This window comes from Coregonus clupeaformis, chromosome 13 (assembly GCF_020615455.1).
Source record: "Coregonus clupeaformis isolate EN_2021a chromosome 13, ASM2061545v1, whole genome shotgun sequence".
Lineage (NCBI taxonomy): Eukaryota > Metazoa > Chordata > Actinopteri > Salmoniformes > Salmonidae > Coregonus > Coregonus clupeaformis.
The window spans coordinates 56011170-56023139 of record NC_059204.1 but is presented as its reverse complement, the minus strand read 5'-3'; the positions used below and the strand labels follow the sequence as shown (position 1 = coordinate 56023139).

At 44.6% G+C, this 11970-nt stretch overlaps 1 protein-coding gene across 3 annotated transcripts in view; it reads right to left on the bottom strand.

Annotated features, from left to right (window-relative positions):
* Window positions 1-655: 655 nt before the first annotated feature.
* Window positions 656-11970, bottom strand: part of LOC121579943 (rho guanine nucleotide exchange factor 9-like) — a 31088-nt gene continuing 19773 nt past the window's right edge. For all 3 annotated transcript variants that reach the window (XM_041894953.1, XM_041894951.2, XM_041894952.1), the window contains 8 exons: window positions 9882-10106; window positions 8535-8714; window positions 8042-8274; window positions 7584-7713; window positions 6737-6868; window positions 3238-3481; window positions 2851-2919; window positions 656-2746 (listed from right to left, as the gene is read on the bottom strand). In XM_041894953.1, coding sequence (XP_041750887.1) covers window positions 2577-2746; window positions 2851-2919; window positions 3238-3481; window positions 6737-6868; window positions 7584-7713; window positions 8042-8274; window positions 8535-8714; window positions 9882-10106 — 1383 coding nt within the window. In that variant the 3' untranslated portion in view covers window positions 656-2576. The remainder of the gene's footprint in view (window positions 2747-2850; window positions 2920-3237; window positions 3482-6736; window positions 6869-7583; window positions 7714-8041; window positions 8275-8534; window positions 8715-9881; window positions 10107-11970) is intronic.

The window sequence follows — 11970 nt, the reverse complement described above, 5'->3', positions numbered from 1 at the left end:
CAATAAACGGTCTCTTCACAAATGTCGGAAAAGCCATACAGTCTTAACTAGATGTTTCTAAAGATGGAGTTGAACCCATTATTTTAGCACAAGCGGTACCATCTTCAGGTTGTGAGCTTTATTGTTTTAATGTATGCTTTAACATGTCCATGTAATGTATGCAAAGATGCACATCCAATAATGTTTTCATGCTTTAATAAATCACTTTTACCTGACATACAGTAAATTTGTTGTCTTTATTTAGTCATCCACTGCTACAGTAGTAGGCTATACTACATCACTGATTAGTGTAGACAACTGAAAGTTTGTTACACACAACCAGCAGGCTACCAAGTCTACCACTTCCCTAACTTGCCAGCTGGGGGCCATAGTGCAATAATACTGTAGCTTATCCTGAAGTTGCACAGTTTCAAACATAATTTTACTCATAAAGTTTAAAGTCTTCATATAGTCTTTCAACATACATATCTGCAATAAACAATAGATTGATTTATTTACACATTCATTGTTATTCTTTAATAGTAGATATTATAAATTATTTATCTTACAGTTTGGTGTGCTTGTCTTTTAGTACATTATGAGGAAAGGCTAAGGAGAGATGGTCATTCTTTGAGGAAAAAGGAAATATAAACACCTGGCATTCAGAGAAATTAAATCAGATAATGTTGGTGTTTATTCATCGCATTAGAGTTTATGTTAATGCACATCTGTTTACAACAAACAGGGTTCATTACAACTTAAGTTATGAAGGAAACAATCATGTTGACACATTTTGATTTATTCCAAGCCATAGTCACAGAATTAATGATAAATCATCCATAATTATTAATAAAACCCCAAAAAATGAAATAAAAACATCTTAACAATTCGATATTGAAGCGTTTGTTTTCATTATAATGCACTTTATTATAAATTAATGAACATTCAATACATAGATCATCAAGATAAAATGCCTTAATATTAAAAGCGTTTTGTCCTTCAATATTACTGCACACTTTCATATTGCACTTTTATACTGTATTTAGTGCAATATATTAAATCCTAGTAAATTTTTTAGGCATAGAAATATCGTTTTAAAAATTGTTTTTACTCTTTGAATACAAATATAGATAACAAGCTTGACCACCAGCCTTCCCTTTGCATTTCTTTATGTGAAATTCTGGTAAAACTCTTTGATTGAAGTTGCCATCATAATGCCTAGAAAACCCACTGGAACCCCCCTGAAACGTTCCCCATATCCTGCTTCATCTAAGCCCCTGGTGTCAGACGTCAAAAGTGAAGGCTTGAACCTGAAATGACAGGTGTAAATCAGTAATGTCATAACATTGTGCTGGCACTATGAAAGCCACCCCAGGAAAACAACTACCAATATGTTTTTACTGTAGTTCGGCTACAGTGGTATTATTTTCTTGTCCTAACCAATAAAGCTCTCACTATCAAGAATGAACATCACATGAAAATAAAGCCAATGGATATGGGTTTAACCATGGTCATTTTATGGAACTATCGTCAAAGAATTGAATGGTAAGCCTATGTCCAACTCTTATGAGATCGCAATCTTTGTTGAATGACTTGGGCGGTTGAAGGGCATTCTAGCAGACTCTTCTACCTGAAGAAATCACAGGTGCATCTTAGTTAAGTGCAACTATAACCACATAGTATTCTACAATGACTGTGAGGTGCCCAGTGGTAAAGAAAGCACTATGCAATGTACTATATGATAGCTGAATATACTGTAATATCAGGTCTTAAACTTCCATCCTGGTTATGTAAAATCAGTGTGAATGACCATTTAAGAGAACAATTCAAGATGGTATTCCTATCCGACTGAAGTTTCTACATGTAATAAAAATATATACAACATATACTGTACACCCTGTCAACAATATGTAAAGTATATGAATGAGTCACATTGAAGTTGATGATGCTGATTCTCTTTTTCCTTTGACCCGTAAGAATATAATTGCACATAGAACACCTGTAATTGACTTCATCATGCTTTACAAATTAACAAAAATAAAATGTAAATAAATATTCACAAAAACAATACAAGATTGATGAATTTGGCCAGCATTTTACATGTTAACAAAAACAATAAAATAAAATAAGAGAAACCTATAAAATGGCCATTAAGGTCACAGTGAACTGTAGGACACAACCAGATTTGGCATAAAGATCAATGTATGACTAGTGCTTCCTCATTTTTAAATGTGGACACAAAATGAATGTTCAGTTTGTTCTTTCTTGAAACCTGCGATTCCCTTTTTCCAAGGATTAGTAGAGGTCACAAAAATATTCTCACAGTTCAGGAGATAGGAAGGTGTTTTGGTTTTCTCAGGTTCCAAAGGTGTGGTTCGCTGTGGTAGTTGTGTTGGTAGTTGTCATTGCACTCATACAGGTAAAGTGATTATAACAGTACAGTCATTAATGAGATGCTCACAAGCTAAATGTTTGACAATCAAAATACTCTTGGGTCCAAATACTATTGTGTTCAGATTTCCCTTCAAAATAGTCACAATTGAATTAGAATGGTGCTTCTAAAAAAAATAAGGTGGTCTTTCTAAACTATCTCGTCTCTATTTCCTAAAGGGGGTTAACCTGCTGAAGCTCTGCCAGAAGGGAGACTTGCACCTTTCAGGTTCAGGGAATTCAAATTCTGATTGTTCCATGCTGTCTCCTACCAAGTACTGTCCTGGATTCATGGGGTCCATAGGAGGGGGGTATCCAGGCGGCACAGACCTATGGCCTAAAATTTGGGAGGAGAGAGATATTAAGGAGGAGGAGAGAGATGCACTATAGATGGACTAAAAACAGACAATGTTAGCAAAACTTGGTTAAGTGTGTATTTACCTTTCTGTTTGGTCATTCTTCGCACTGTCATTGCCGCTTGCCGCTTCTGATACTCTGATATCTCAAACCCTGAAATATATAAATTATTATTATTTTCATTTACCATTTTCATTTATGTTGTGCAAACCTGTGCCCCCGCACATTGACTCTGTACCGGTACACCCTGTATATAGCCTCGCTACTGTTATTTTACTGCTGCTCTTTAATTACTTTATTTTTAATTTTTTTTTACTTATCTATTTTTTACTTAACACTTATTTTTCTTAAAACTGCATTGTTGGTTAAGGGCTTGTAAGTAAACATTTCACTGTAAGGTCTACACCTGTTGTATTCGGCGCATGTGACAAATACAATTTGATTTAATTACCATTTCTTTCACATACACACCTATTTTTTCATCCTCTTGCACCATCTTGCGTTCCTCATGGAAAGCTCTGAGCCAGCGAAGTTTCTCCTCCAGCTTCTTGGCCAGGAAGATGTGGATCTCATCTGAGTCCTTATTACTCAGCTTGAACGCGTTCTTCACACTCACGTTGAAGTCATCATCCCGCCCATCGACGGCATCAACTACATTGTACCTGTCCATATCGATGCGGCCCTTGTAGTACAGAATGTCTCGTCGTATCAAGTCCTGAGGGAAAAGGAAGGGAGGGAGGAGTAGAAGGGAAAGGAAAAATAAAGTAGAGAGACGATTCTAATTTACTTTGAATCATCTACACTAGTGCTTTGAACACTAGAAAGGCACTGCGAAACCCAGGTGACAGACAGGAAATGAAAAGGCTTGAATTCCTGGCAGCCAGGAAGAAATAAGTGCATTTTGACTAATTGCAGCCTATCAATTTCCCTGTGACAGACAGGGGTCCATGGAATCACCCTGATGAATAATGCACTTTGCTGTAAGCAGCTGCTCCAGATTCCAGGCGTCCCGTCCCCATTAGTGATGCTGCTGCGTACTCCTGTATTCCTTTCCCCTCTGAGAGCTTGCATCACACTTGTCCCAGCTGCCAGCGGTAAACTCTGAGAGCCACAACAGCCCTGTGTACTGTACTGAAGCCTGTCAGCTACCCCTCACTTCTCTTTGGACATGACAGCCTCTCTTATGTAACAACATTGTTGTCATCCACGTCAGAAGCAGGAATCAATCACAGTGCTAAGGGGAGGGAGATCAAAGATAAGACCTCACAGACAAGCAGGGATGACTAGGGATGACTAGGGATGACTCAGGATGACTAGGGATGTACAGTATATCCATCCAGTTCTGTTACATCAAGGGACATAATATTCTGTACAACAAGGTTAATTCCATTTCAGGAGCTGAATTAAAGAATTGTGTTCCTGACCATTTTCTGTCACGCCCTGGCTCTGGGACTCTGTTATGTTGAGCCAGGGTGTGTTGTTTCTATGTGTTTTGTGTTCTAGGTTGATTATCTAGCTCATGTGTTTCTGTGTTGGCCGGGGTGTTTCTCAATCAGAGGCAACGAGTATCAGCTGTTGCTTGTTGTCTCTGATTGGGAACCATACTTAGGCAGCCTGTTTTCCACAGTATTTTGTGGGATCTTGTTCCGTGTTGGTTTTGTATTGTAACCAAGGACTTCACGTTATCGTTTTGTTGTTTTGTTCGTGTGGTGAATCTAAATAAAAGTATGTTCACTTATCACGCTGCGCATTGGTCCACTGTGTATGACGATCGTGACAGAAGATCCCACCATAACTGGACCAAGCAGCGTGTCCAGGAGCCAACGCCAGAGGTGAATCTAATGGATGTCCACCTCGACTGGGTCAAGCAGCGTGTCCAGGAGCCAACCCCAGAGAGGACTCTAATGGATATCAACCTCGACTGGGTCAAGCCGCGTGAGGAGGAGAGAGGTTGGACTTGGGAGCAGAGGCTGGAGAGTCTGGCGAGAGTCATGGAGGCCATAGCCACGGGGGAGAGACGAACCCAATACATTTTTAGTGGGGGGCTCACACCGTGGACGACGGGACTGCTGGAGGCAGATAAGGGGCGAGGTAGTGGACGAGGAGAGAAGGCCACCGGGTTACGGGAGCCATTGGCGAGTAGAGGGAAGGAAAATGTAGAGGCACGGCGAGAGGTACTGAGGTGTGTTGCCAGTCCGGTCCGGCCCGTTCCTGATCCCCGGGTAAGGCCAGTGGTGTGTGTTCCCAGTGCGGTCCGGCCTGTTCTTGTCCCTCGCACCAAGCCTGTGATGCGCGTCGCCAGCCCGGTATGGCCTGTTCCTGCCTCTCGCGCCAAGCCAATGGTGCGCGTCGCCAGCCCGGCCCGGCCTGTTCCTGCTCCCCACACCAAGCCAATGGTGCGCGTCGCCAGCCCGGCCCGGCCTGTTCCTGCTCCCCGCACCTAGCCAATGGTGCGCTTCGTCAGCCCGGTTCGGCCCGTCCCTGCTCCCCGCACCAAGCTAATGGTGCGCGTCGCCGGCCCGGCCTGTTCCTGCTCCCCGCACCAAGCCAATGGTGCGCGTCGCCAGCCCGGCCCGGCCTGTTCCTGCTCCCCGCACCAAGCCTGTGGTGTGCGTCGTCAGCCCGGTCCGGCTCCCCGCACCAAGCCTGTGGTGCGCGTCGTCAGTCCGGCACAGCCCGTGCCTGGGTCACCGGTGCCTGGTCAGGTACCGGTCAGCTGCTCCACATCGGAGCCTAAGCAATCCGATCCACCGATGTCCAGTCCAGCTCCAGCCAGCGGGGCCAGACCGGACCAGGGGCGCTACGGAGGGTGGTGGTCAAGCCCGGAGCCGGAACCGCCTCCGAGGAGGAATGCCCACCCGGCCCTCCCCTGTTCGGTTTATGTTTGGCGCGGTCGCAGTCCGCGCCTTTGGGGGGGGGTACTGTCACGCCCTGGCTCTGGGACTCTGTTATGTTGAGCCAGGGTGTGTTGTTTCTATGTGTTTTGTGTTCTAGGTTGATTATCTAGCTCATGTGTTTCTGTGTTGGCCGGGGTGGTTCTCAATCAGAGGCAACGAGTATCAGCTGTTGCTTGTTGTCTCTGATTGGGAACCATACCTAGGCAGCCTGTTTTCCACAGTGTTTTGTGGGATCTTGTTCCGTGTTGGTTTTGTATTGTAACCAAGGACTTCACGTTATCGTTTTGTTGTTTTGTTCGTGTGGTGAATCTAAATAAAAGTATGTTCACTTATCACGCTGCGCATTGGTCCACTGTGTATGACGATCGTGACAATTTTCATTTCAAGCTACAAGTTTGTGAGAGCTACCATCATATTTGAATGACTAAGCTTTTAATAAGACACGTACCTAAAGAATGGGATTGATTGAGGGTTTAAGAGCTAAACACTTCATTCATTTAGAATTTCTTAACATGACATTTGAGAATCTCTCAAGACATTTTGAGCTCTTGGATGCATTTAAGAACTTCATATTTTTTTCTTGAGATGCTTCTTTTTTTCATAGTTGTAGAGTTTTGTGAATATGACTCAAAAGTCTTGTTGGTATTGGGGAGTAAAGAAGAATTGCTGTCATATAAAATATCAAACAAGCCTGTTTGGTCATAAAAACTGTAGTCATACTGTCCTAAAGCTCTGTCTCTGTCACCACACTGCTGAGGCTAAGCATTTTCTCTTCCAATCCTGTGACTTTGTGTTTTGCACAATAAATCATTACCCCTTAGGCACACTAAGCTGGTGACGTGACTCTCTTTTTCAAGCAGTGACCTTCATTCGCCTTGAACCTGGGAGGTAGAAACACACCTACTGATTTTGCTGCCATGTTTTATTCACAAACAAATTGATCAATGGATCAGATTTTAAGCTAATTCATGCCAACTGTCTGCAAAAGAGAGGAGTTACATAAGCACCTGGGTGTGCCAAGACTGGTTTCGATCAATTAAATAGCATTTGTGACCCAGATGTGGCCACCTTACCTTTTTACACAGAACCATTTGATGGTCGAACAGGAAGAAGACCCTGGTCTGACTCCGCCCATATGGCTGGTAGATCCATGACATCTCCCCAGTGTAGACCAACTCTGAACTCCTGTCTAGAATATCATCCCCCTGCACAGAGAAATACAAGACGGTCAGATCTTTAAACAGGATCAATAATAGTCTGTGATACATAGTCATCAAAACCGAATCCTTTTATGCTTATGACATTAGAAAAGTGGCTGATAAGATACTGACTGGTAAGACAGGCTTCATCTCATTAACGTTGACTCTTTAGATCATATGAGAATAATCAAATACATAAATAGTGACAAAGTAAAACTCTGGTGGGTTTTTAAAAAATGGAACTTGACATAATTACAGTACCTCAGTGAAAAACTCTCTTCAACTAGGTCAGAGTGATCTGATAACGCTAGCTCTCTCACTCTCGCATCAAATACAGGTTCTAGTCTAGCAACACAGATCCATCCACTTCCTCTTCTCACTCCTGACTAGCTTCATCCTGATGAAATGGAGTGCTTCAAAACGCCCTGTGTTTTCTTATTTCATCAAAAGAGTAATGTTCCAAAAGGAGAGATTGGAGAGATATATTTTCCTTTAAAAAAATAAACAACAACTTCTTGCCTCTGCAAGCCTTCACATAGGCTCTACGTGACAGCTTATCAAAATAGGTGCATTGTAAAATACAAACTCTGACCTACACAAACTAGTGCAGTAGCAAAGGAGTGAGTTGACAGAGCAAAACATTAAACTAAAGCGGCATGGTGTATGCTTGTCCCACAGTACTTGTTCGTTCCTCAGCCCTGTCACCCTGTCTCAGCCCTACCTCCCAGTCCAGCACAGACGCCTGCCACTGTGCTATCTTGTCAATGTTTTCCAGGCGACGCTTCCGCTCGTTAATCTGCTGAGTGACATTCCGCATTACGGCCAGCGCTGCAGCGACATAACGGTAGTCACTACAAGAGGAAGGGAGGATGACACAGTGTTACAGGGGTGGTGACTTAATAAAAATAAGGAATACAAGGTCAACCATAGTACTGTAGATAGTCAGGCATGCAAACTGTGCCACGTCTCTATCATAGACTTCACTTCACAAAATACTTTTAGTTTAGCATCCACGTCTAGGATCCTCACACCCTCATGGCACCCTCATGTCTCCTACAACTAGCCTGAGAGCAAAAAGGACCATTCATTCCAGAAGGATCTTTATCAGTAGAAACATCCATCATAACACAGAGGTGAATGTACATTTTTGATGTGACATTGAGGCTGAGGGACAGGTACCTATGCTCCTGGACAGTATACTTGAGCAGCTCTGCCAGCTGCAGAGGGTACTTGCAGATCTTCTGGACGGGCGTGAGCAGGAAGCCATCAATGGCGATGTCAATCATCTGCTGCACCAGGCGACACGCCTCGAAGAAGTGCTGATAGCGGCCATCCTTCATCAGCCGAGAGAGCTCCATGCAGGCATCCACGTGGTTGTTGCAGTACTCCGAATATATCCAAAAGCCATCTTGCTGTAAACAGATAAATGTGTACAGTATGTCTGAAATGCAGAAACAAGCTACAAATGTTTATATTTTTAGGAGTTCACAAAAGTTGAAGTTGCCATTGAAACTAATAACCAAAGGGAACTCCCATCATCAAGGTTCTCAGATGTATGACAAAGGATGAGAAAATGGGCATGTACGTATGATACACAAGGTTTACTCAAATCTATTGTGAGAGATTACATTTAAAAAACACTTGAAATCCTGAGAGATACAAAAATGCTTACATGCTCTAGGAAGCAGGGACCTATTTCACTGAGATGAGGTTCTTCTGTATTGTACTGCTTCTCCAGGTCTCTGACGAAGCCCATTTGAAACCTGTAGATATCTTCAATGTTCCCAAATATGACCCTCAACTGGTCGTCGTTGAACATGTCTCTTCTTTTTTTACATTGCCGGAAGTAACCCTGACGCAGCAAAGAAAATAAGAAATAAATGTTTTGTTTCGATCCAATATTAGCTATTGCATTTCAAAGGATAGTATTGCATTGATGTTTCATGGCATCTGAAAAAATGTTTTACCTGTAGGGCATTTAAATAGTTTTGTGTTAGCTTTAAAAAAGGCATCAGTGCCAATGATTGCATCATAGTCATTATTTATTCAAATAAAGGCAGGGAAAATGGCTACAGCTCTATAAGCAAGAGTCTCAGTTATGTAACTCATCCCCTCTGTGGGAGCTTATTTCTCAGATAACATTTCAAATCATTCATGAAAAATCATATAGTTTCACACTTAAGGGACCCATCACACTTCAATACCCAGTCACCTACACATTACGATTTGCCATGTGATGTTGCTTAAACACTTTTTTTTTCTCTGCGTAATTTTCAGTTGTGATTATGTAATATTTCTGTGGGAACAGAGGGAAAACTGATTTAAAAACTCATAGATCAGATAAGAGCTTTTTGAGTACTTTTTCATGTACTCTCCTGGGTGCATTGTTTGACAGAGACAGGCGGAGCGTGAAATATATGGCGTGCTTGTTACTATATATGCTGGGGAAGAGTGCAGTGTGATGGGAGGGATGCCATTTCTGAGCCCAGCACCAGCACTTACAGGTCAGCATCCCCAGTCATCACTTCTAATCTCTCACTAAAACACTGTAGCCATGTCACTACTCTTTAGAACACCATCACCCTCTGCGGGGTCGGAACCACCGGATGCATCCGGTAAAAAGGCGACACTCCATCTTAACTCCTCCTCCGCATTTACTGGATTGGTTCAACAGTGCAGAAGATAACCTCTCCCGACAGTTTTATTTCTCTCGTCAGGACCAGAAAGAAAAAAACGCCGCTCAGGCGTTTATTTTACGCCTGCCCTGCTACGTTAGGTTAGAACACCATTGACTGAAGTTTGCCTTTGAGGGACACGGGAAGCACTGTACTGCATAAATATAAATATAAAGAAACTTCTTCAACCTTCATATTTCATATTGGATCATCACTAGTAACCTGGCTGTTCTTGCTTTGAATAGTGGTTGGATAATGATCTAAAACAAGGTAATTGTCTATAACCTCTGCCTCACATATGCCCTTCAGTCTCTGGAAGATGTCCTCTAGCCAGCCAAGCCTACCTCACATATGTCCTTCAGGTGTTTGATGTAGTGACGCTCTGTGCTCATGATCTCATTGATTATGTTGGCCCTCATCTGGTCTCTGTCCTGGGCGGGCTGGCCCAGGCAGAGGCAGTCACTGCTGCTGGGGCTGGCGTCCGCATGGCCGTTCTGGACCTCACTGGGGCTGGGGCTAGCCCCTTCAACTGTCTCTACCGCCGTGCTCTCCTGTTGGTTCACCCACAGCTGAGGACAGCCAAACACAAAATGTCAGCCTGGACAAATATTCGGTAGCATCAACAATCAGGGTTGGGTTGTAAGTATATGATCTAAAATATAATTAAAATACAAAAAACAACACCATACTAATTCCAAAGCCATGGGACTTTTTCTCCCAATTTAAATAAATGTTCAATGCCACTCCTTCAGTTTAACACTGTGCATCATAATTAGATTTGACACAACACCTGTTACAAAAATACAAGTATACAAATATCCATATACTGTCTTCATTCCTCTGATGCACCTGTAAAAGAGGTACCTGTCCAACATTTTTTGTCATTGATCTTGAATTTTAACGAACACATTGCAGGGGGTAAAAGCCTTTACATTGAATTGGTTGAGCTAAAGCAACAGTATGCATCGAATCTAGAAAAATAAACAAGCATGAAATTGCAGGTTAGGCTGAGTACATCACATAGACTGCACAATAGAGCTTTAAGCATGAGCGCTCACACGATGTAAGTGTCACGTTCGTCGTACCGCCCCGTCGTCCATGCCGTGTGCCCCCCCCTAAAATTTTTTTTGGGTTGCCTCTCGTCCGTCCGACGACGATACAGATTACGCCGTTGCTCCTCTCTCCGTCGCGCCTCTACCTCCCAGGTCCAGGACCCCTGCCCATCCAAAATCTGCTCCCACGTCCAGGCTGCCTGCTCCTGGACACGCTGCTTGGTCCTGTGATGGTGGGTTCTTCTGTCACGTTCGTCGTACCGAATAGACCAAGGCGCAGCGTGATGAACGAACATGTTTATTTATCTATAGTGATAAATACTGACAATGAACAAAACAACAAACGACTCGTAACGTCCTAGGTAACATAGACCAACACAGAACAAGAACCCACAAACACAAAGGGAAAAACAGACAGTTTAAATATGGCTCCCAATCAGAGACAACCAGCCACAGCTGACACTCGTTGCCTCTGATTGGGAGTCACTCAGGCCAACATAGAAATAAACAAACTAGAACTCCCAACATAGAAACAGAACACATAGAATGAACACACCCTGGCTCAACATATAGAGTCCCAGAGCCAGGGTGTGACAGTACCCCTAAAGGCGCGGACTGCGACCGCGCCTCAACTAGAGCAAAACAGGGGAGGGCTGGGTGGGCATTCCTCCTCGGCGGCGGTTCTGGCTCCGGCTTCCCCACCACACCCTCCAATACTCCCCCCATAGCGCCCCTGGTCCGGTCTGGCCCCGCTGGCTGGAGCTGAACTGGACGTAGCAGGAGCGGTTAGCTTCAGCTCCGTTGTGGAGCAGTTGAGCGGTACCTGATTAGGCACCGGTGACCCAGGCACTGGTTGTGCCGGACTGACGACGCGCACCCCTGGCTTGGTGCGTGAGGCAGGAACGGACCGACCGGGCTGACGATGCGCACCCTGGCTTGGTGCGTAGAGCCGGAACGGGCCTCACCGACTGGACGACTCGCACCCCCTGGCTTGGTGCGTGGAGCGGGAACGGACCGACCGGGCTGACGATGCGCACCCCGGCTTGGTGCGTGGAGCCGGAACGGGCCTCACCGACTGACGACTCGCACCCCTGGCTTGGTGCGTGGAGCAGCAACGGGCCGGACCGGGCTGACGATGCGCACCCCTGGCTTGGTGCGTGGGCCGAACGGGCTTTACCGGGCTGACGACTCGCACCCCTGGCTTGGTGCGTGGAGCAGCAACGGGCTTTACCAGGCTGACGACTCGCACCCCTGGCTTGAGTGCGAGTAGCAGGAACGGGCTGGACCAGGCTGACGACTCGCACCCCCTGGCTTGGTGCGAGTGGCAGGAACAGGCTGGACCAGGCTGGCCGACTCGCACCCCCTGGCTTGGTGCGAGTGG